Raw genomic sequence first — 24,562 nt, 5'->3', positions numbered from 1 at the left:
TTTGCCTCTTCTCAGAGCCGAGCAGGGATCTGAGCCAGTTTAAGGCAAAGAACAGATACAAAGTGAAGGCATAGATGTTATGCATTTAGTTTTAGTTACCCATCGGGCATCCGTAAGCTCAAGTGAACTAATTTTTTTGTTGTTGTTGTTTTGTCTTGTTTTTTTAGCAAGAACAGTTTTAGAACCCTGTCTGCCTCAGAAGAAAACACAAGTTATGCTTTTAATGAATAAGATTAAGGGCCTGGGAGTTTGTCCTCTGTCCTTCTGTGATGATCGTTGACAGATTTATGTGCAGATCTGTAGCTGGGAAAGCCACGGCAGCCTGTCCCCTATTCCCCCGACCCTCACTACATCTGCCTGCTGCTAACACAGGCAGCACAGCGCAGCAGGCCAAGTGATTCCCCAGAAAGCAGCCATTTGGTAGTGTCTTCTGAGCTTTCTTTGCACGGAGAAATGGTTTGTAAATGAGTCAAGAAGAGGCAGCTCCTTGCCTGGCTTTGGAGAGGTGATTCTAGTCGTGGCCCAAGGCTTCCCAGCCCCGTTCTCCTCGAGGGTGATGACCATGGGGGATGGGCTGCAGCAGCAGAGGGAGATGCTGGGTCATGGCTGTGTAGAGGTCCAAAGGCTATGGCCTGATGTGGAGCTGGATGCTCCTGTGTTCTGTGAAGGAGCTGGGAGGCTCTGTTAAGCCTCTAGCCCCCCACCCCCCGCCCATGCATGCTTGTGAAGTGTCCTGGCCAGAAGGGGAGACAGGAGGGTTGAGAGAGGTGGCGTGGGGCTCAAGGGGAGCACGGCAGACGCAGACAGAGGGAAGCTTTGACTTTCCCGGAAACAGCTCCAGCTGTGGAGGCCCTTCCTGCCGTGATGAGCTGGCAGGACTTCTCTGTAGGTGGTGAGTGCAGTGTGGTGGTCACCCCACGCTCTGTTTCTCCAGTGACCAGCCATGGGATTCAAGCCAAGAGCATCCTCTTGGGCCCCAGCAGACAGCAAGGCCCTGACCCGGAGGAGGCCCGTGCTGGGTGCGGCCTTGGTCACTGATGGCTGATCTGCACCCTTTGACAGGCATCTGGCCCAGAACCCTTTCATCTGTGACTGTAACCTCAAGTGGCTGGCGGACTTCCTGCGCACTAACCCCATAGAGACAAGTGGGGCCCGCTGTGCCAGCCCCCGGCGCCTGGCCAACAAGCGCATTGGGCAGATCAAGAGCAAGAAGTTCCGGTGCTCAGGTAGCTGCCCACCTGTCTGTCTCCCTTCCCAGTGATGTGTCCTGGCCGCCTCCAGCAAGGTGTCCTCAGGCACTTTGGCATCCCACGGAGGCCCCGCACTCTAGACTTGGGTCCGAGTTGGTGTGTAGGAGAGGTGGGGTTTCCGCGGGCCCGAGGGAGCACCCAATGTCCACTTGTAGGCCAGCTCTCTCATGCACATGCTACTGCTCTCAAGCCTTGTAAGACACCCAGGAGGCCTGGGACTTTTGACAGTGAGGTAGGAGCCTCCTTGCAGCTTTAGGTCACAAAAGTGCCCTCGTCACCTGCAGTCCATTTGGCATCTTTCCAGGGACGATGTGGGGCACCTTCTGACCCTGCCTCCTGGTTCAGGGGCCTGACGCCGCCCCTGCTCCGAACCCCGTGTGTGTGGCTAGCGCAGTCCCTTTGCAGTGAGAGGCTTGACTGGGTGCGGTGCTGCCTCGCGTTGGCCAGGCAGGGGACAAGTTCTCTGGAGTAAGGTCTTCTGCGCATAGGGGCTTGGCCACGGGCTGGGGGCCCCTCACTCCAGAATGTATTCCTGGGGTACCTGCAGTAGCTGTGGGGCCAGGCCCAGCTGCTCCCGCATCCTGATGTGTCTGCCTTTCTCCCCAGCCAAGGAGCAGTACTTCATTCCAGGTAGGAAGTGGGGGGCTGGCGGCAGTGGGGCATGGCTGGAGGGCTTGGGTCACCCTGGTTTGGCCACGGCTGCTCAGAGCCTGGCCCCGGTCCACCCTCTGCCCCGCAGGCACGGAGGATTACCAGCTGAACAGCGAGTGCAGCAGTGATGTTGCCTGTCCTCACAAGTGCCGCTGTGAGGCCGGTGTGGTGGAGTGCTCCAGCCTGAAGCTCTCCAAAATCCCTGAGCGCATCCCAAAGTCCACAGCCGAGCTGTGAGGACCCCGCTTCCCTGCACCCTCCCCTGCCCCCAGCGCTGCCTGATCCTTCCCTGCTGGCTCCAGGCTTTCCTCTGGTTCGGCTCTGTTTGGGGGACCACAGAAGGCACCAGCCAGGCCTCCCGCAAAGCAGTCTTTGTACCCAGGGTGGATCACCAGCCTCAGTGACGCTTTCCTCTTCTCTGGAGGACATAATACCATGAACTTACGTTAGGACTTTAGCCATCCTCTAGCTGTTAATTTTTAATATATCAATATGAACTCAAGCACATACATATCCACATGCATAGGTTCTGCATGCATGAGTCATTTATGTACATACATTTTCATAATGTTTTCATTCAGCTTTCCCCGAGGCCCAGTCCCAGGCTTCCTTTGAAATAAAATCAATTGGCCTTGCCAGATGAATTCTTCTGGGAATCCCTTCTGTTTGCATCTAAAACAGTCTCGATTCAAAAGGTACACTAATGTCCGTCATTTACTGGTGTGTGTGTTTTCTCCATTGCCTTTTTTATAGACGATTGAACAACAATGAAATTTCCCTCTTGGAGGCCACTGGGATGTTTAAAAAACTTACACATCTGAAGAAAATGTGAGTTACCTGTTGGCAGGAAGGTGTCCCCCAGGATGCTGGCCTGGGAGGATCAGGGGAAAGCCTGGGGTGGGAGCTCTCCGTGGGAGTGGGGACGCGGGGGCTCCTGGGCTCGCGGGCGCTGGGTACGGGAAGGGAGGGGCTCCTAGGTGCGGGCCATTTGAAACCCTCCCCGCTCCTCCTCTCCCAGCAACCTGAGCAACAACAAGGTGTCAGAAATCGAAGACGGCACGTTTGAGGGCGCGGCCTCCGTGAGTGAGCTGCACCTGACTGCCAACCAGCTGGAGTCCATCCGGAGTGGCATGTTCCGGGGTCTGGATGGCCTGCGGACCCTGTGAGTGTGGGGCCGTGGGTGGGACTAGGCGTTGAAGGGAAGGATGACGGCTGGGAGGTGGCCTCCCTGGCCCTGCTTGGAGGAGGGTAGGGCAGCTGAAGGGCAGGACAGGCGACTCTGCAGTGAGGTCTGTCCTCTTGTTCCCTGGGACATGGGCTGGTTCCTCATGAAGGAACGAAGGGATGTGGTGCAGTGTTCTGTGGTCAGGCTGCAGCACCACTGCAAGCAGAGTGGCCTCGAGGAGACCTTGCCTAGGAGACACGGAGGTGAGCAGTGATGTCGTGTCATCCTGGATTTGGGGATCCATGACCCAGGCTGGGCCCTGGAAGCTCAGTGGGACTCTGGGGTCCTCACCACTCCACAAAGCTGCAGAGAGCCCCTGGTCCACCTAGGCAGGGCCGGCTCTTCAGGGGGCCCCGGGGGCCTTCAGTGTCCAGTAGACAGGGCAGCCTCCCAACCCAGCAGGAAAGTCCTGTGACTGCACTGTCCCATCCGAGCTGCGATCTGCTAGGCAGCACTTGTTTCGTTTCGATTCATTTCAGTCTGGACAGCCGTGTGTGGGTAGTGGCTGCAGTATTGGAAAACCCATCTCTAGAAGCTGCTGGCCTGGGTTTAGAGTTCAGCTCCGCAGCAGGGTATAAATTTGTCTTCTGAGCACGTATCACTGTGTTTGTGGAAGGTAAATGAATGTGTGACAGGGCTCCCTCTGGGGTTCTGTTTGTTTTACAAAAGGGAGATTTTACGAGGCACACTGTTTCGCAGCTTGCTTCTTCATCTCTGAGTACAGTGTGGCCATCTTTCTGGGCTGCCTTATTCGCCCAGTTTTCCTTGGATAAAGATGACTGGGGCTATTCATCCAGTCACTTGTGTTCTTGAAGTCAGTGCCAGACAGAAGCAGCAGAAATACACCCAGGTCACTGAAGGTATGGGACAGGCAGTACCCAGAAATGACCACTATCACTATAGACAGCTGTCTGCCCAGGCTTTGGTACACATCTATCTATATACTTGCCTGCCATACATACACACACGTGCCTGCCAGTGCGCACACAGGTAGAGGTAGACATGTCTGTGTAGCTGTCACCACAAGTTGTACCATAAATATATTCATTCTTTCCAAAAGTTATTCTCACCCTCTTTATTTAGTATCAGCATATAATAAGAACACCTAGCATAGAATGTGCAAGGCCCGGAATTCAATCCGCAGTTCCACACACACACACACACACACACACACACACAAGTGATTAGCCTGGATATGCCTATAATTCCAGCCACTTGGGAGGCTGAGGCAGGAGGATTGCAAGTCAATCTGAGCAACATGGCAAGATGCTATGTCCAAATAAAACTTTAAAAGGGCTGGGGGTGAAGCTCAGTGCTCCCTTGGTTCAATTCTCAGTAACACACACACACACACACACACACACACACACACACACATACACACACCTAAGATCTACCCTCTTAGCAAAATTTAAATCTATACAATCTATAGGTACTATACTGTGTTATAATCTTTAGGACCTATTTATTTTGTATAACTGAAATACAGATGCATTTTAATAAAATCCTATAATAAGTTTAGTAATCTGCTTTTTTTAAAAAAAAAATAAACATGAGTACCTTTACATATCATATTAAAATGTCATTAGGAATGGGGATTTTGCTCAGTGGATCCGCCACCTGCCTGGCAAGCACAAGGGTCCGAGTTTGATCCCTGATACCAAAAAATGAAATGGCTTTTGCAAAATTGGTTTTAATGACTGTGTACTATGTACATACTGGAAATTTAGGCTGCTTCAATTTTTTATTATGTGAAATTCTGTGATTAATATTCTTACCACAAAATTCTGCACCTACCCATGATCATTTCTTTAGGATGAAGTCTTCTTCAAAGCAGACCAACAGTGGAAATAGAAAGTGTCTTTGTAGAGACTTTTGGTACTTTTCACCAAGCATACACCCAGGGAGGCCCCAGGTCGTTGTCCTGCCAATTGTGTGTGCCTGTTTACCCACTCTTGCCAACCCTGGCATCATCATTAGTATTATTATTACTATTATTATTATTATATTTTACATTCTTTTCAATTTGGCAGGCAGAAATTCAGCATTGCATAAACGTACTTGATACTAGTGAATTTGCATGAAGCTTCATGAACGCTCACACACCACCCTAATTTCTCTTGTGAAGTTGCCTAGTCGGCCAAACATTTTTCTGCTTTAATTTTTGGTTGGAGAGGTTTTGGAGGATGAGCAGAGGCTGCTCCGCATAAAGGAGGAAGGGCCCTGCAGGACGATGTCCTAGCGTGACCAAGTGACCGTGCAGCTGGCCTAGGGCTCAGTGGTGAAACTTGATTTGGGGGACGAAGTGCAAGCTGCCACATCGGCTTTAAATTGGAGAGTGACGTGTCCCTGGGCATGGAGTGGAGCATGGTTTGGAGAAAGAGGGACGCACTGGGCATCCAAGGAGTAGAGGTGGGCTGCAGGGTTGGGAGGTGCACAGGATGGAGAGGAAGATGGAGCCACAAGGCCCCCAGAAGGACATTGCTGAGGGGAGCACGGATGTGCAGAATCCTCTCTGCTGTGTCTGGGACCCGCGAGTGCCGTGTTCCTGCTCAGTGGCTATGTTCCTGGAGGAGCATCTGGAACTAGCTGGTAGTGGCCGACGCTGAGTGGCACAGGTGAACCATGACCGGACACGGTGCAGGGCTCAGCTGTCGATCTCCTCTCTCCCAGGATGCTTAGGAACAACCGCATCAGCTGCATCCACAATGACAGCTTCACGGGCCTGCGCAACGTCCGACTCCTCTCGCTGTACGACAATCACATCACCACCATCTCCCCTGGAGCCTTCGACACCTTGCAGGCTCTCTCCACACTGTGAGTCCAGCCTTGGGGGGCAGGTGGCCGGGTGACTGTGGAAGCAGCCGTCCCGAGGGCTGGACCCTCCTCTGGTCTTGTTTATGCAGAGCTCCCTCTGGTGAGGCTGGGTCCTCGTGGCTTCCTGAAACGTGGGCTCCCGCCACTATAAGCTCTACCTCTGGTCCTGAAAACCAATGCCCTGGGAGGCTGTCGGGTGTCTGAGAGTTGAGCAACTGTGGTGGAAAGAAAGGGGTGGGCAGAAGAGGGTCTTGCTGGGTCAACTGAGACTCACAGGATATCTTCATGGCTGAACACCTGCCTTTTCCAGAAACCTCCTGGCCAACCCATTCAACTGTAACTGCCAACTGGCCTGGCTGGGCGACTGGCTGAGGAAGAGGAAGATTGTGACTGGGAACCCTCGATGCCAGAACCCAGACTTCTTGCGGCAGATCCCCCTGCAGGATGTGGCCTTTCCTGACTTCAGATGTGAGGAAGGTAACTGGAAGCCCCCACAGAAGGGTCCGCTGGTGGGGTGGGGCAGGTCAGAGCCATGGTGGGTGGCAGGCAGCACCTGCATGCGACTTGGGGACAGGAGGCAACAAGACACCCGGCCTGGAATTGCCTTTGTGTGGTTTTAAGAGGAGTAATGCGCTGATCATAAAAATATAGATAACAAAAGGAAATAAACATTACATTGTGCCATCACTCTGAGAAAATTACAGTAACGTTTTAGTACATTTTCTTTAAGTCACTGTGTCTAACCAGGGACCTGCCTCTGGGCTCCTGCTGAGTGCTCCAGACCGTGGGGTCACGCTGTCCTTCACATACAGTGGGACCCTCTCAAGTTCCGTCTCCCACTTGTGGGCACCCTAGCCACTTTTGCTGTAATGTCCTGTTTCTTCTGAGTACTCAATCCTCTTGCCCTTCACAACCAGGAAACAGCCTGGTCCTGTTTTCCTCAGAGCAGCACACACCACGTTTGCTGTTGGAAGGAGATTTTTCCCAAAGGTGACAGAGCAAGGCTGCATCTCGTTGGCTGTGCTCTTAAGCGTCCCTCAGCACCCCTGCCATGGGGGATTTCCCCTCGGCGCTAGCCTCGATGTCCAGTCCCCTTCTGCCCCGGATGCTGAGATGCCTTTCTCGCCCACCCTGCCCCACTCCAGTCTGTTCCAGAGAGCAGCTCCCCTGTAGAACCAGGCCCTCCAGGTCACGCGGCGATGAAGGCGACCCTGGGACAGCCTCAGCTTTCCCACCGGGAAAGACCATCAGGCCATTTACCTCAACAAAAATCAGTGCTTTCTCTAGTAGCAATTTTGCTTCCTACTTTTCAAATGAAAAAACTGGGTGTGATGATGCAGGCCAGTAATCCCAGCACTCTGGGAGGCTGTGGCAGGAGGATTATGAATTTGAGCCCAGCCTGGGCAACCTAGCAACTTAAAGTCAAACCATTGAAAAAGGGCTGAGAATGTAGCTCAGTGGGAAGGCTCCGGGTTCAAACTAGCACCAGAAAAAAGAAAGAAAGGAAGCCATATTACTCACATATATCTCTCTATCAATATTATATAATAATAGCTTGCTAATTTTTTAAAAATCCTGGGCTTTTGTGTGTGGAGGGTGTGTTTTGTTGTTTGGTGTACTGGAGATCAAACCTAGGGCTTCACACATACTAGGCAAATGCTCTACCATTTAGCTAAGTCTCCAGTGCTAATTTTGATTTTTTAATCTAAATATATATCTTCTGTTTTGTCTCCTGCCATTAATTCTCATTTAAAAGCATTCGTTCCCTCAGCAAACCATTTGCTTTTCTTATTTAAAAAAAAAAAAAAAAAGCATGTAGTATTATCATTCCTTACGGACAACCCAGGAGATAAAAAGATCAGCACTGTGCTTCCCACCCTGCCCCACTGCCTGGCCCTGGGTAGATCCTTTCTTCAACATCTTGCTCGTGCAGCTTTCCGGTGCCTTGCTGTGTGTCCCCGTGTACTGGAGGGCACAGTAGGGTCTTACTGGGCTTTTCAACACGATGGACACACCACTGTCTACAGGGCATTACAGGGGATTGGACCAACCCCTGCTGCCTGGCATTTAGAGAACATCCAAAGCTCTGTTACTGTGCGTCGTTCTGCCAGGAATGTCTTGCGGGTAATTCTCTATGTTCATGTGTAGTTTTTTTTCTCCCTCTTCAATAATTTCCTAGAAGTGAAAGAATTTTTTTAAAGACGTTGCTGCTAAGAGGCAGGAGGGCCTAGTGGTCAGGAGGGAAGGTTCCCAAGGCAGCCTGCAGGAGCCTCGGTCCAGTACTACCTCTTTCAGGGCAAGTTACTTGGGTTACTATGTAATCATTCGCCTACAATGGGCGGATAATGGCAAGCAGGTCCACTAGAGAGATGTCCGAGGATTTGGTGAGCTCATCTTTGTCATACAGTGCCCACCCATGGCCAGCCCTTCGTAACTAACAGCCACTGTCACCGGAATACGTGCTGTGTTCAACAGCTCTGACCGTGGGTCTTTATTTTCGTGGAGGGCATTCAGTGATATTTATTGAATAATTGAGTGCATCAATGAAGGGATCTGATCAGGGCCTACATCAGCTAGACCTGGACTCAGGCCCCACACTGCTTCTGACTTAACCTTTCCAGACCTCAGTGAGATGGAAATTCATTCATTCATTCACTCACCTGATCTATTAGGAGGGATGCTTTGCACCAGGCACTGACTGCACTGGGTGCTGGGCTCCAGGAGAAGAAAGCACAAAGAAAAGAGAGACACAAGTCTCTGTCCTTGCTCTGCTTGCATAGCTTGCATCTCCTTAGCGCACTGCTAAGGAGATGATGATGCCTGATACAGTATCTGGCAGTAGTAGGTGCTCAAGAAATGGCATGAGCTGGTCATGATGGAGCACACCTGTAATCCCAGCACTCAGGTGGCTGAGGCAGGAGGATCACTCTGAGTTTAAGGCCAGCCTGGGTTACATAAAGTGTTCAAGACCAGTCTGAACTACATAGCGAGACCCCATCTCAAGAAAACCCAACCAACCAAACAAACCAAACCAACGAAAACAAAATAAAATAAATGGTATGGCTGCTGTCCTCCTTGTCTGCTTTGCCTGGCCCACCTTGGGCCTGAGGCAGAAGAGAACGATTCCAGACCCATTTTAACCTGAATATGTTCCAGGAGCCTTTGTCTCTGGTGGGGTTAGGGTGTGTACATGAGGAGCAAAGGGTATACAGCAAAACTGGGACTTGCTGGAGGCCAAGGTAGTGTCGGAGAGGGGCCGTGGCACTTGGCCCTAGCACAGGAGGCTCTAAGAAGGCCCACCCCCTGACTGACGGGACTTCACGCCTTCTTTCCTAGGCCAGGAGGAGGGGGGCTGCCTGCCCCGCCCACAGTGCCCTCAGGAGTGCGCCTGCCTGGACACTGTGGTCCGATGCAGCAACAAGCACCTGCGGGCGCTGCCCAAGGGCATCCCCAAGAATGTCACAGAGCTGTGAGTAGCCCCAGACCTTGCACCCTCAGGGGGCCTGAGGGCCAGGGAGAGGAAGCGTTTCCTGAGGGGTTGGGGACTGCAGCAGGAGGAGGAGAAGGTGCCCGAGAGCAGGGATGGGCTGACTGGGAGGAGGGTTAGGGTGTTACAGAAAACACTAGGTCCAAGAAAGCTTTGACCCTCTCTCCGAGTCCCTCTCTGCAGTCACCTGATGACACATCCCCATGGCAAGGGTTTCATCCCTTTAAACGAAGCTCTGGCCGAGTTCGATCCCCAGTACCAAAACAGAAAGAAAAGAAAAAAATAAACTAAGCTCTGGGTTGAAAATAAAGAACACTCTTTTTTTCTACTTGATGAGTCTTGTGAGCATTCCCCACTGTTGCAAAGATGCTTACGAATGTGATCTTTTGTCTCCTAACGACAGAATGTTCTTCACATGAGTTGACTTTGCTCTAGATAATAAATACCCCTTTTATTAAATATTTAAATTGTTCCCGATTCTTACTATATAGGTAACACCAAGGTGAGCATCCTTCAGGGAGACCCCCAGTCAAAGAGCACTGTGTGTTGCAGACTCTATTTGGACTTGTGTCTGAGCTTGTGTGGGGTGTGGTTGTGAGTGCGTTGACAAGCAGGGCCTGACGACTGACACCGCTGCGTTCTTTCTGTAGCTACTTGGACGGCAACCAGTTCACACTGGTTCCAAGTCAACTATCTACGTTCAAGTACTTGCAACTTGTGTGAGTATTCAGGGCTTGAGGATCTCAGGCCTGCCTCAGAAAGGCTCCAGTTTTTTTGTTTTTTGTTTTGTTTTGTTTTTTTCCCCTACAAATCCTACTTCTGGGCAGAGCCCACTTCGCTGCGGGAACACGTGTGCCTAAAGCTGTTTTGCCACCTAGTGGCCAGGCTTTGCAGATGCACCTTCTTAGCGCTATTCCGGAGTGAGACCTATTTGCTTCTGCCCACATCATCTCCCTCTAGGGCTGGCTAAAATTATTGTTAATTCAAGCAATCCTTGCAAGATAGGAAACAGGGCAGAACTGTAGGTGATGCATGATGGGAAACCTCTTGGTCTAACATCAGCCTGCAAACCCAATAGGAAACGGGACAGCCAGAAATACACATTTGCAACTACGTTTTCCATAGGCTGACATCCGCTTTTGTTATTTCCACCTTCCACCCCTTCTACCCATGGAAGTGTATAAAACAAGTCTCCAGATAATTAGTTCAACTACCCTTAACCTTCTAGCGTAATTGGTACCTCACTTCAATTGTCTATTTACTCATTAGCCAGATTCTACCAAAAAGAGGCCCAGAAAACATCCCATCTTAGTGTGGCTTGGAGCAGTCCTCTTCCAAGTGTGGCCTGAGGACGAATGTCAGTCTGAGAACTATCTGTAATGGGGTTGTACTTAGATAAGAAGCTTTCACCAGAGGGTAAATCAACATCTTGTTTTCCTGCATCGAGAAAGTCTTGCTATAAAAACATTGTTAGTGAAACTAAACTGTGTTTAAGTTGCTCTTGGCCCAGGTTCCTTGCTACGGGCTGGCAGCACTCAGCTCAAGAACTGGCTTCTTTGAGTAGCACTACTTATAGAATTTTGCAGCTCTGATTTATCTGTCTTTGCTTAGTGACTTGGAGAGTGTCAGCATTCCACCACCAGGGGTAGGGGTGAAACAGTGCCTGGTGCCAGACAAAGAGACTGAGCGCTATGAGCTCCTCCTGGCTTTCGTGTGGCCTACCCAGAGGCAGCTCCACCCGTGGAGGAAAGGCGGGCGGACCACTCACATCAGGCTGGCTCTTTCTGTGGTGCTGCCTCCCCAGTCTCCACCTCCCTCCGGGTCATGGGGAGGGACCACAGTACGTTGAATGTTCAGTGAAGTGCCTCACTATGTCTCTTAAAACAGGGGAGATTCTGAATTAGATTAGTTAGAGGAAGGTAGCAGGAGAAGATGAAGACTGGGCACATCCTTCTTCTTTGTGCATAGCTCGGAGTCCAGCTGTGCTTTTTGAGGTAGGCAGATGCGAAGGTCCCAGTCATTGGCCTCCCCCAGATTGTCATGGTCTAGGGAGGATGCAGGAGAGAGACTTGGAACCTCATACAATCGCAGGGAGCATTAAGGGTCCCACAGAGGCAGTCGTGGCCTGTGGCGCAAAGGAGAGCGTGATGAGCCCAGGGTGGGAGCACCTTGGAAAATGAGTCAGTGGGTACAGGGAACAAGATATCCAAGGGCACAGACTGTGGGATTCTCAGAGAGTTTCAGGAAGTTTAGTGTGGGGGAGGCAGACCAGGCACACCTGGCAGGGGTTAGAGCTACAATTCCCACTTCTGACGGAGGGAGCACAAGGAAGTGACCACGTCAGATTTGTCCCTGGGAAGATGAAGAAACGACAGTGGAAACCAGAAGAGAGGCAACAGCAGCTTGACACAAGCAGAAACCTAGGAAGAGGGGACGGTATGAAAGAGGATCGGAGGCACAAACCAGTGGTACCAGAGGAGTGGCCCGAGATGTGGGAAGGCTACCATTTCCAGGCTGGGGGAGGAGGGACCCAAGACTGGGCTCCATCCAGCCTGAGAGCCTGGGGAGCATCAGGCTGAGAGTTCTGGTGAGAGTTCAGGCTGCGGCAAAGGGGTGGCAACCTCAGCATGCGTGCACTAAGGAAGAACAGGATGAGGCCTCAGCACCCTGAGGACCTGATGGTTACCAGGGACCAAGAGCACAGAGGAGGAGGGAGTGGCAGGCAGTCAAGGGTCCTGGAAAGGTGGGGGTGAAGGGTGGTCAACTGCCGCTGGGGTAGAGCCTGACTCTGCCTCTGGCCAGCTTGCGGTCCTGAGCGAGTTAATCCCTGTGAAATTCTGGGTCTTTATTGGTAAAATAGGGCTTGTTCTCTCTCACATGCTTGTGGGGAGAGCTAGAGCACTACCTGGGCAGATTGCTAGCCAGAGAAAGAAGACCATCAGACATGGCAGCTAGGAGGTGGCCAGTGGCCTTGGTGGAAGCATTTCCCTGATGGAAAGGGCCAGAGCCAGCTCCACTGCAGAACGGAGGGGCAGGAAGGGGGTGCGGTAGCCCTAGGGACACACAGGGAGTTCAGTGGCGACCCCATCCCGCCGGAGTAGTGGGGCCTTGGCCCTCCTGGCTGGGGAGGAACGCAGAGGGAGAGGGGAGGAGCCCAGGTAGTGAACCAGAGTTGAGTTCTTTGCAAATGATGCTCTTGTTTTTCCAGGGACCTCAGTAACAACAAGATCAGTTCCTTAAGCAATTCCTCCTTCACCAACATGAGCCAGCTGACCACTCTGTGAGTACCAGCAGGGCCAGGTTGGGCACACAGGGTCATGGCTTTAGCCTGTGCTGGGCACAGCAGTTACTCGCAGTGACCCCATGCAGACTCTCTCACCCACCAGAGAGTAGTGGAGAACCTGAAAACTAAAACATCATTCATTGTAAAATACAACACATACACGGAAAGTGCAACAAATATAAATGCATCCTTAACAAATAACCATGAAGCTAGCACATGTGTAGACACCTAAGGAAAAAGTGAAACAGTGTTAGCACACACCGCCTGCCTTGTTCCTGGTCATTACTTCTCCCTCCACCCACCTCCAGGCAGACCCATCCTAATGTGGTAATTGCTGCTTCTCTAATTTTCTCTACAGTGTTGTCATCTAGATATGTATTTCTATGTTTTCTTTTTTGAGCTTTGTAGTGCAGGCTGGCCTTGAACTCACTATGTGTAGTCCAGACTGCCCTTGACTCCCAGCAGTCCTCCTGCCTCAGCCTCCTGAGTGCTGGAATTACAGGCATGCTCCACCATGCCCAGCTACATATGTATTTCTAAACAATATAGGGCTAGGGGACCAGGGACTTAGCTCAGTGGTTCTGTTGCCTGCCTTGCAGATGTCCTGGGTTCAATCTCCAATTATAAAAATAATAATATAGGGCTGAGAATTTAGCTCAGTGCTAAATCAGTCTTATTTAGTTGCCTGCCTCACAAGTACAAGATCCTGAGTTCAATCCCTGTTACCAAAAAGTAAAAATTAAAAAAAAAATAAACATATAGTTTAATTCTGCCCATTTTTTACTTCATACCTCCATTTATCTGGCTTCTTTTGCTTAACATTATTATATCCATGAGATTCCTTCCTGTTGTGTGTAGCTGTGGTCTGTTTGTTTTCATCACTACATAGTATTCCTGCACAGAAATGTGCCGTACCTCCCTCATCCATTGAATTATTCATGGGTATTGGGGGTTCTTCCCAGCTTGGACTGTTGTGAGCAGAGACCTTTTGAATCCTTTTATGCCTAGATCCTAAGAAATTGATCAGAAGGTATTCGCAAGCATCCCTTAGGTTTGCCTGTACTTAGGAGTGCATCTCATTCACCTCCCAACCCCTCAGAGACTCATCATACACCAGAAATCTAAGGGCTTTCCCAAGGTTTTACTGAGGTCAACCCGTAGAGCTAGTGCCCAGGAAAGGCAGGCAGGGTCTGACCCTGCCAGGCCCCAGGAGCACACAATGGGCTTGAGGCCAGGAAGGAGCTGTCTGGGTTCCATACCTGAATTTATCTGCCCCAGTCTGCTGGTCCCCATTTCCCAGTCTCCATAACACCCTGTAACTCAACTGTTGATTGTGAGACTTAGCCTTGGAAGGGCTGTTGGAACTTTGATGTGAAGCCACCTTGGTTTAGGGCTGTATTCCTGCATTCCCTACCCAAAGATCCTGCCCTCCAGGGACATTTGGCAATGTGTGAAAATATCTGTGCTTAGCACATCTCATAGGAAGGATGCTGCTGGCATCAAATGAGTTAAGGCACAGGGCAACCCCCCTGACCAAGAATTACCACTAATTCTAGATGAGAAATCCTGGCCTGTGCGATCTTGGCAGTCACAAGAGAAACAGCTATAATAAGCAATAATATAGACAGCCCCTTCCTTCCTTCCTCCCTCTCTTCCTTCTTTTTTTCCTTCCTTCCTTCTTTCTCTCTCTCTTTCTCTTTTTTTTCTTTCCTTTTTCCTTTTTTTTTTTCCTCCTGATACAGGGTCTCACTGTGTAGTTCAAGTCGGCCCTGACTCACTGTAGCTCAGGCTGACCTCAAACTCACGGTGATCTTCCTGTGTCAGCTTCCCAAATGCTGAGATTACAGGCGTGCATCATCGTGTCTGGCTCATTTCTTGTTTTCTAAGGTATAATTCATATACAATAAACTGCCCATATTAGAGTAAAACAATTGAACATGTGCCTACCTAGCAGACCAGCGCCACGGTCAAAGTGAATCTCTAAATTCATCTGTGGTATTTTACATATCGGTAGTTCCTTCCTTTTGCTCACCAAGTAATATTCCATTATGTAGCCATGCCATGGCCTGTCTGTCCCTTACTCAGTGGACACAAGGGCTATTCCCACTGTGGGGCCATCGCAGATGTCATCTTCATTATTACCCCGCCTATCTTCCCTAAATGGATTCATTTATTTGGAAGCATTTAGAGGTAGTGGTTTAGTGTGTAGGGTCTGGAAATAATCTTAGTGCAAACTCGTCTTTAAAAGTTAATAACATGACCATGAGGCTGTCCTTTCACTACGCTGAGCCTCAGTTTCCTTATCTATTACAGTGGGGCAGGGTACCATACCTTCTTTTCTGACAGAGCTTCTTTTTCCTTCCTCCCCACAGGATCCTCAGCTACAATGCCCTCCAGTGCATCCCTCCTCTGGCCTTCCAGGGACTCCGCTCTCTGCGCCTGCTGTAAGTCTCCTCGTGGTTCACGCCTCCAGGAAGCCCACCCCCTGCCTGCTAGCAGAAATATCCCCGTGTCGGAGACTCAGCGGGGCCAACACTGTCCAGTGGCAGGAATCCAGAGCACTCTCTCAAGCCTCTTACGGAAGCCATCAGGAATGGGAGATGATCCAAGAAGGGGTCTCCCTCGAGCTGATTTTGTAGTGTATGTGGGGGAGCAGTGTTCATTTGCATATGAGACTTCTGTTCAGATTGAAAATGTTTGTTTGCAAGAAATGTGACTCTTTGTACAGGTTCCCACTGTGCGTTTGTGTCTTGTGACCAGCGCTTTCTGTCATGTCCATATGATGGCTCCTGTGGGCTCTTCTGGGGGCTCATGCTCGCCTCACGCTCACCTATTTAAGATGTTAAGAGTTATTTCTGATGGCAAAGCCAGAGTCCTCCCAAAGGACTGAGGACAGGGTGGTCTGCCCGGGCCATTAAGGGCTGCTTCCTTCCCTGGGGCGTAATGTTTTGGCAGAGTCACGGCCTGACAGATGGGAAGGATCCACAGGCAGGACACGTCCCTTCTCAGAGAGCTGGGCCTGCTCCTGCATCAGGGCTCCTCCCTTGTCTCTTCTTCTCTCTTCAGGTCCCTCCACGGCAATGATATCTCCACCCTCCGAGAGGGCGTCTTCACGGATGTCACCTCCCTGTCTCACCTGTGAGTACTCCAGCCCGGTTCTTTGGGCCTCTTTGGATTGACACAGAACTTGGATTCTGAGGGAGACCCCAGCTCCTTAGACCGCCAGCACTTCCCACGTGTACTTTCCCAGCCTCTCACACTCAGTAACTCACCAGCCACAGTGGTGTAGACCAAGCCTTGCTCAAGGTGACAGTGACCATCTTCATCAGCTAGTACAATGCCCACTGTGGTCCTGCAGCGGAAGTACCTGTCACCCTCCTTTCTATCAGTGAAAACGGGCTCAGGAACAGCAGGAAGCTTGCCCAAAGTTGCAGAGCCAGTAGCGGGTGGAGTTTCGCTCCTCATTGTTCATGATTGTAAGCACTACACTGAAGCCATGTTTCTAACTTTAGACCATGGAGGTTAAATTCCAGGAAGTTAATCCCTCCTCAAGTGACACAGTTGAGGCAGAGTGACTTCCAGAAACACTCAGATGACAATGCTGTGAAAATTCTTTAAAAGTGATAGTCTTGATTCCTCAAAAAGTAAACACAAGCTACGCACGGTGGCGCACGCCTGTGATCCCAGCACTCTGGGAGGCTGAGGCAGGAGGATGGCAAGTTCAAGCCCAACCTGGGCAACTCAATGACTTAGTGAGGCCTTGTTTCAAAATAAAAAATGTAGGGCCAGGGATTTGGCTCAGTGGTGCTACCACCTGCCTCAAAATAAAAAATGTAAAAAGGGCCATTGTGGAGGCCCTGGGTTCAACACAAAAAGTAGAATGGTGGTTGCCAGGAGGGAAAGACAGAGAATGGGGAGTTAGTGTTTAATGAGTAGAGAGTCTTTGTTTGGAGTGATAAAAATATTTTTGGAAATACTGATGATGGTTGTAAAACACTGATTTTAATCGACACTGTTGAATTATAAAGTGATAGAAATGGCAAATTTTATATTATATGTATTTAACCATATAAACTAAGAAGAAATAAAGAAGCTCTGGGCCAAGGCAGGGCCAGCCTCACTGTGGAGGTAGGGCTGGGTCAGAGCAGAAGCCTTCCTTGGCGTTTCCTGGCACCACGGGCCAAGGCAGTGTACATGCACTGTAGCCAGCTGGGACCTTGGGTGTGACTGACCCCTGTGGCTCTCAGCCCCACACCCAGGGCCCAAATGGACAGGCTTATCTAGGCCCAGAGCCTCCTGGAGTCCCCAGTATGTCCTGAAGTTCATTCAGTTAACCTTTCTCTGGATTTTCCCAGTTCTGTGACTCCCTCGCCCACGTTTTCATCTCTCAAATCAGAATGTACCCTAAGATGATGTACCTTCAGCACAGTAAGGTTACCCTCCCTCCCAAAGCCTGCTACACCAGTGTGCATCTGGGAACCTTCGACTTCAGGAAGTAAAAGAGGTCCCAGACACTTTTGGAGGATCTGCTTGAGTCAGACACTGCACTCTGTATGTCATCTGTGGTGTCTTGTTTACTCTGTGATCAAAATAGGAAGTAGGTTTTGTGTCACAGGCTGACTGTGCCCAATGGACAGGAACTGCCTGGAGTGCCACACTGAAGATTTCAGGGCTGGTCTGGAGCTGGTGGGAAGAGTGCAGAGATTGATTAGTCATGTCTGATATGGAAGTGGAATGGATGCAGTTCAAGGTGGTAGGAATGATTATTTGCATTTTACAGTCCTAGGTTCTGAAAAGCTAAGCAGGTCCAATGCTAGGAAATGACAGATGGGATTTGAACTTAGGTGTGTGTGATTACAAGATCACTGCTTATTCTTTATTGCCTCAATAAACATGTTCTGGTAAAGCAAAGTGAGTCAAGTGCTGATAGAATTTACTAAAACAAGTTCTCTGCCTTCTGTGACCATCTGGATACCATCAAGAGAATGTGAAGGAAGCAGTTCTAACTCTGGGAAAGTCTGAGGAGCTTCGCAAAGAGGTGTCATTTATGTTGTCACTGAAGAGAAATCAGGAGTTTGTCATTCACAGGAAGTGGGAAGGGCATCCAGGAAGAGGAACAGGGAGCACCAAGTCACAGAGGCAAGAAAGTAAACGACACATTTAGGAATGTTGTCATCCAGCAGGAGAAAGGGTGTTTGGCTGGGGAAGAACATGGGGTAGGAAGAGCTGAGACTGGAAAGGGACGATGGAATGTTTTTGTGAATGGCTTTGTTTACCAGGCTAGGGATTTCGGACTTCATTTTAAAAGTAGAAGGGAATAGTGGAAGAATAAAGTTGTCAAAAACTCCCAGAGACCCAGTGGTGGCACAGAAGCTGGAGGGGATGGAAGGAGGCAGGAGTGAGCCCAGCTGGAGATAATGGCTCTGGACAAAGGCCAGGCAGGGCCAGTACTGTTTATTGTTCCTATTGACTTGAATTCACAGGGGCTTGTTTCCATTTATGTCTTGCAATTTTTTATTTCGAGCTCATTTTTGGTGACATTAGCCTTTTGAATCTGAGGACCTACTGTCTAGGGAGTATTTCCCTGCCAGGTGCCAGAAAATGCTGTTGCATGTGACTGCCCAGCCCCCTTTGCATGCACCTGGGCCACTGCCCCTTGACTGCTGTCTGCTTCATGCTCTTTCTTGCCAGGCCAGGACCTCCCAAGCATCTGGTCTACCTTTCCCACCTTCGAATTCCCTCTGAGTGGACCCCTTCTGCTTGCTGACTATCCTTCCATCTTCCTCATGAGAATTGAATAATACCTGAATATTTTCTAATCTTTTCTCTAGAGTTCAAAATCTAAAGGCTTTGGTTTTCAAATGGGAAGCAAATCAACCATATATGTTCTGAGCAAACAGAAAACAAACAAAAAAAAACAAAGGAAGCTACAAAACAAAAGCTTGAGCCTATATCTCTCTTTAGAAGACTAAGGATATAAGGTTTGAAGCCAGATCCAATTTATAAGAAATAAACCAATAAGTAAAGATCACTTTAGCAGTAATTACAGAACAGGACAATGGCATTGGTGATCAGATGGGTTTGTTAATTGCACATCAGATCAATCTCTGTGCAAAACAGCATCTGTGTGGAAGAAACCTTATATTGTTAATGAAGCACCTTTGTAATAAATTCTGTCCTGTGAACCCAGGGCTTAAAGTGGAGATAGGCAGTCACCCGGAAAGTGTGTGTGTACTGTGTTCCAGTGTGCACACGTACACAGGCAGGACTGATGACGTTTATGCATCTGCTCTCTGTGCTGTACCGAGGAGCTACAGCCCTTCTATCAGGATGTCCTGAGCACTTGCAAGGAGTCAGGAATGGTAAAAGGATGACGTACACACTGCATTCACTCTGGACTTAATAAGAGCCATCTGCAAAAGCCACGAACAGGCCATAGGAAGGATGTGCCCAGGGATCCATAGCAAGTCAGGTTGGCCAGAGGCAGCATCTGTGCGCCTGGCTCCTCAGAGTGCCAACAGTCCTAAGAAGCCCCCTTTTCCTGCTGTGACTCTTGCTGGACCCTCTCCTGTCCACAGGTAGTATAGAGGAGGGGTTGCAGGGCAAGGGTATAGAGGAGGGTGGGATCACTACATTTAAACCCCTTGAACTGTAGGCTAGGAATCAAATTGCAGTGGGATTTCAGACAATTCATTGTTCTTTTCAGAACTCTTCTCTTGCCTGTACAAAGGTTATCCTTAAGGTCTCATTATTTAAACATGCCATAATGATTATGAGTTTTTGTTCCCTGTCCTGGGCTTCAAGTCCCTGTACCTCTCTCTGCCACCATCTACTCTTATGTTTATTTTTCAGTTAGCTCATCTATGAAAGATGAACCATCTGTCTAGCCATCTGTCCATAGCTTAAATCAACCTTCTAGTACTATAACAAAACACCTAAGGTAATCAGCTTACAAAGAGGAAGGTTTATTTTGACTCACAGTTCCTGAGGTTTCAGTATATGGTAGTTGGCTGCATTGCTTTTGGGTCTGTGGTAAGAACATCATGAAAGAATGTGTGGCAGAAGAAGCTGCTTATCTCATGATGGGTGGGATGCAGAGAGTGAGGAAGAGGCCTGAGTTCCAGTGTCACCTTCAAGGGCCTCACCTCTTCAAGGTTCTACCACCTCCCAGCAGTGCCTAAGGCGAGGGACCAAGTCTTCAACACCCGGACCTTTGGGGGTTATTCGTGATCCAAACTAGAGCACCATCCATCTGTTGGTTGGTAAAGATCTACTGTGTGCCAGATCCTATGCTAAATTTCCTCATTGTTATTCTGCACAGTTATAATCCTGTATTTTGCTGCCTCTAATATACTAGAAAGGTAGATTTCCAAATCTATTAAGTATTAGGTGTGAAAAGTCAATATGGAATGCCTAAGTAAGTTATGGTGTGCTCAGATGAGAGAGGAGCAAATCATTACTGATAATTATGACACTAATTTATTATTTGATAAAATGCAAAAAAGTGATTTCAATGGTGTAGAAATGTGTACACCTGCAGTACTGGAAGCATATACACTAAAAATGAATCTAGTTGCATTTTTTTAGATTATCCTTCTTGCACTTTCCTCCACTGAGGTTTTGTGCCTCTCTCCTGCCTTTTGGCAGATACTCAGCAAGCATATTGATGCCTGCGGGTGTCCGGCCTGTCCTCAAGGGACCACCTGTACTGCCTTCAAGTCCAGAAGAGGGAGACATTTCTACACACAGATAAGTTGCCTAGGAGTTAGATGAGCAGAGGTGTAGAGTTTCGAGTGTTCCTTGGCCTCCGGGCCAGGAGAAAGCTGCTTCCAGCCAGGTTCTGTTAATAGAAGACAGCAGTGCCTTGGCACTGCTGAATGGCTGCTGTTTCAGAAATGTCCAGCTTACACCAAAGATCAACAACACACGGCTATTTATACCTTTGCTGGGGTGTGTACCTGGATCAACAGCCCTTTTAGATTGACAGTGGCCTGGCTGACGTCCCCAACCCCACCCAACTTCATCTCTGTTTAGCCTGTGGCTCTCCACTTCCCCACTGAGTTCACAGTAGCTTGCTTGATTTCTTTTTCTTTCTTTCTTTCTTTTTCTTTCTGTCTGTCTGTCTTTCTTTCTTTCTTTCTTTTCTTTCTCTTCAATTTTTGGTTAACATGTATAAATTGCACTTCACAGTAGTTTTCACTGGGAAAAATGGTTCCCAGATGAAAGTGAAAAGTACAGTTGATAAGCGGGTACAATTGTTCTTAGTTACAAAGATCCTGCTGTGGGTAAATGAAAGCTCAAAACGTTGAGTTCAGGTGTAGCTCAGACTCTTCACAAAAGAGAAACAAGGAACATCACATCATCACATGTGTGTCAAGCCCGGCTTTCTGTTTTTAAAGGGCTTTTCTTCCCCAGCCATTGAACTACATCCCTAGCTTTTTAACTTTTGAGACAAGTTCTCATTAAGTTGCCTAGGCTGGCCTCAAACCTGTAATCCTCTTGCTTCAGCCTCCCTAGGAGCTGGAATTACAGGTACAAATCACCACACCTGGCTTGAATAGCTTTTATGTGATTCTGGACTCACAATTTTTATTATTGAGTCAGGAAAGGACACTTAGGAGCTGCAGGTTTGCTGCCATTTATGGAGGGCACAGCCGCAGCAATCAGAATTTGTGAAGACCCTAAGAGGCATCAAGGGCTCCCACATTCACGGCAGCCTCAGACAATCTTTCTGGCATTTTCTCTAATGAGCTACGGGACTGCAATCAGCAGCTGTTCCTAATAAACTTTTAACTTGTGCCTCATCACTGGACCACATTCCTTGTAGCGCACTATAAATGTTGTGTTTGTTGTCTGGATAATATGTTACATTGTACTTTTTATTAATATAAAAAAACCCTGGCAAATGTAAACATTTTAAATATTCCACAATTTTTATATTCCTGTTGCTTTAAAAGGCACCAGTGACCTTCGTGTACATCTGAGAGGCACTGGTATTGCTCAGTAAAGAGGATGGTCTCATTCATCCCATTAGCCAGGATGGATACTGTCAGCAATAAGGGTAGAGAGAATTAAATACATATCGAGGTCAAAACTACCTTCTCTGCTGAGCTCTGCGATTCCCTCAGCACCCATTGTAGGTTATATGTGCTTGCCTTTGTTCCCCCTCTAGACTGCAAACTCTTTATTGAATCCTAAAGTGAGCCCCAGTGACGTTAAGTGAGCTGCTCAAGGTCACCCGGCCAGGGAGCAGCTGTGGTGGAGCTGGAGTCCAAGTCTTGTTCAGCCCATTTTATGAGGCTGCATATTATCATCTGTGCTCTTCTGGAGAATCCCTGTTCAGAGCTGCAGCAGCTTTTATCAGACTGTGAACATGTCTGTATTGCCCAGAAACAGGTGGAAGATGGCAGCACACCCCGTGGTGACTTTAATGAATGCACCTGTCCTTACTAACACTGTGCAGCCTTGTGCTTTCAAAATAATGTTGATGAACTTCAGGTATGAGTTACTGACTCACTGACTCTTCTATTCGCTGAATCAAACATCTCTGGCCCTTCCTTTCCTTCAGGCCACGTCTTATCCATCTGTGTTTCTGCCACTGGGGCAGAGGGAAGAGATTCTGAGCTTGCCCACCGGGGTGGCACAAAGGCTGGGAGGTTGGCGATGCGTAGTGTTGGTTCAGTGTGAGGGCATGGGCGTGGCCTCTGCCTGCTGGCCTCCTAGGGGGCAGCTGGTAACATCTGACATGAATTCTGCAGCCACTGAATTCTGCTTTTAGCATTTGCCCTAGAGAAATTCTCATACCTCACCTGCAGACACCTCTAAGGATTCCCAGCCGTTAGGTCACAAGGATGTCCAGCAACAGGGAAGTCACTCATTAAAGCACGGGGTGTCCCGGAGTGGTCTGTCATACCCTTCTGAATACTATGAGGCCGTGTGACAAAGTGAGGTGGATCCACATATGCTGACCTGGAGGATTTCCAAGGCGTGCTGTTTGGTGACAAGACGCAGCTGCTGGGAAATGAGGAAGTGTGGATGCCACCTGTGAGGTGTGGGAAGGGGCTGAAGGGCTGCCTGCCCGTGCGGCCATGTGCTCCTCTGTGGAGGGCCGTGACTGGACTTTACGCTTTTGTGTACCTCCGTGATGACCAGTGGCAGTGCCCAGCTGTCTTAGTCCCTTTGTGCTACTATGACAAGAACACCACAGATCCGGTAAGCTGTAAACAGTGGAAGTCGGTTTGGCTCACCGGCCTAGGGGCCAGGAAGTCTTAAGAGCATATGTCACGGCCTGGTGGTAGCTCAGGATCCCTTGTCCGCATCCCTTCTTAGCATGCACCTCCCGACATTCACACCGGCAGTGAAATTTAAACGTGAGTTTTGGAAGGGACATTCAACCCATAAGTGCCAGTCTTTCTGTTACAAACAGTGCCATCACACAGATGTCTATCCACACGTGTGCAGGTACGCCCCAGAGCGGAAACTCTATCAGTAATTGGGTAGCTATCGTAGAATTCTCCTCCAGAAGTTATGCCATTTTACACTGCATCAATAACACAAGAAAGTGCCTTTTTAAAAAACCAAGGTGAACTTTACATAATATAAAGTTAACCTTTTTAAAGCACACAGCTCAGTAGCACTTAATCCATTCACAGTGTGGTGCGGGGCGGAGACTTCTGCTTTGTCTGCAGTGTTTAAAAGGGTCTTACAGTGAAAATGCATTCATGTGCTCTTTGTGTAATTAAAACTGAAGAGAAAAATAAAAAGCGTGTGGTCTTTCGAGGGAGGCAGCTCTGGGACTGGACCCAGGGGCTGCCCTTCACTGGTAGTGTGACCCCAGGGAAATTACTGATTCCATGTAAGGCTCAGTTCCCACCTCTCAAAGGTGCAGAAATGAAAACTTGCATGTGGGGTTAATGAGAAGAGTCGCTTCATGATTGCAGGAAAAGCAGCTGTCTCATTGCCAGGATGTGTCCGTAAATGTTGGTGACTTTCTCCCCCATGGCCACGGGAGGCGATACATTCATATGCTGTGACCTCAGCAATGAGGGTTCAAATCCCAGCTCTTCTCTTTCTCTGTGTACTCTTTAGCAAGTTTCTCAATCTTTGTGAACCTCAGTTTCCACACATGTAAATAGGGATCGGAGGGTGTACTGAGGACTAAGCAAGATGATGTGTATAAAGAACTTGAAACGGTACTGGCTACAAGTCAATGCCCATGAAATGGGGGCCGGTAGGATTTTGCCAGCCCTTGGTGCAGTGTTGGGACCTTAGAAGCCCCGTGGATGAAAGACTCCCTGAAGATGCTTGTCTCTGTTCTCTGCTGCAGGGCTATTGGTGCCAATCCTCTGTACTGTGACTGCCACCTCCGCTGGCTATCCAGTTGGGTGAAAACTGGCTACAAGGAGCCGGGCATTGCCCGTTGCGCTGGGCCCCCTGACATGGAGGGCAAGCTACTGCTCACCACCCCTGCCAAGAAGTTTGAATGTCAAGGTGAGTCCAGGAGTGTGAAGGAAGAAAGGGGTAGTGGGTGTTGATTAGAGTCCCACCTGCTGCTGTTAGGGAGCTTGGGACTCTGGCAAGGCCTTCCAGAGACTACCATGTCCCTGAGGTGACCATTGGAGGGGCTCAAGCGGCAGGGATGAGGCACATGCTGCTTGTTAGGATGGCTGGCTGCCTTCAGTCCTAGCATGTACAAACAAAAATATCTCAGGTTGCCAGGGCTTAATCCCTCCCTGGAGTTATATAAGAAAAATGAGGGCCAGGGATTTAGCTCAGTGGTTCTGGCAACTGCCTTGCAAGCCCAAGGACCCGAGTTTGATCCCTGGTACCAAAAAAAAAAAAAAAAAAAG

General features: G+C 49.1%; 1 protein-coding gene across 1 annotated transcript in view; it reads left to right on the top strand.

Annotated features, from left to right (window-relative positions):
• Slit1 (slit guidance ligand 1) overlaps positions 1-24,562 on the top strand; it is a 148,448-nt gene that overhangs the window by 108,072 nt on the left and 15,814 nt on the right. Inside the window, exons 14-26 of the mRNA XM_033761226.1 lie at positions 1,063-1,226; positions 1,857-1,880; positions 1,990-2,134; positions 2,655-2,729; positions 2,920-3,063; positions 5,800-5,943; positions 6,254-6,420; positions 9,280-9,412; positions 10,081-10,149; positions 12,639-12,710; positions 15,086-15,157; positions 15,780-15,851; positions 24,040-24,203. Of these exons, the coding sequence (XP_033617117.1) occupies positions 1,063-1,226; positions 1,857-1,880; positions 1,990-2,134; positions 2,655-2,729; positions 2,920-3,063; positions 5,800-5,943; positions 6,254-6,420; positions 9,280-9,412; positions 10,081-10,149; positions 12,639-12,710; positions 15,086-15,157; positions 15,780-15,851; positions 24,040-24,203 (1,445 nt within the window). The remainder of the gene's footprint in view (positions 1-1,062; positions 1,227-1,856; positions 1,881-1,989; positions 2,135-2,654; positions 2,730-2,919; positions 3,064-5,799; positions 5,944-6,253; positions 6,421-9,279; positions 9,413-10,080; positions 10,150-12,638; positions 12,711-15,085; positions 15,158-15,779; positions 15,852-24,039; positions 24,204-24,562) is intronic.

The sequence above is a fragment of the Fukomys damarensis genome, unplaced genomic scaffold (assembly GCF_012274545.1).
Source record: "Fukomys damarensis isolate Sample0158 unplaced genomic scaffold, DMR_v1.0_HiC HiC_scaffold_8, whole genome shotgun sequence".
NCBI lineage: Eukaryota > Metazoa > Chordata > Mammalia > Rodentia > Bathyergidae > Fukomys > Fukomys damarensis.
Note: the sequence above shows the minus strand (reverse complement) of the source record. Positions and strands in the feature narration are given on the sequence as shown.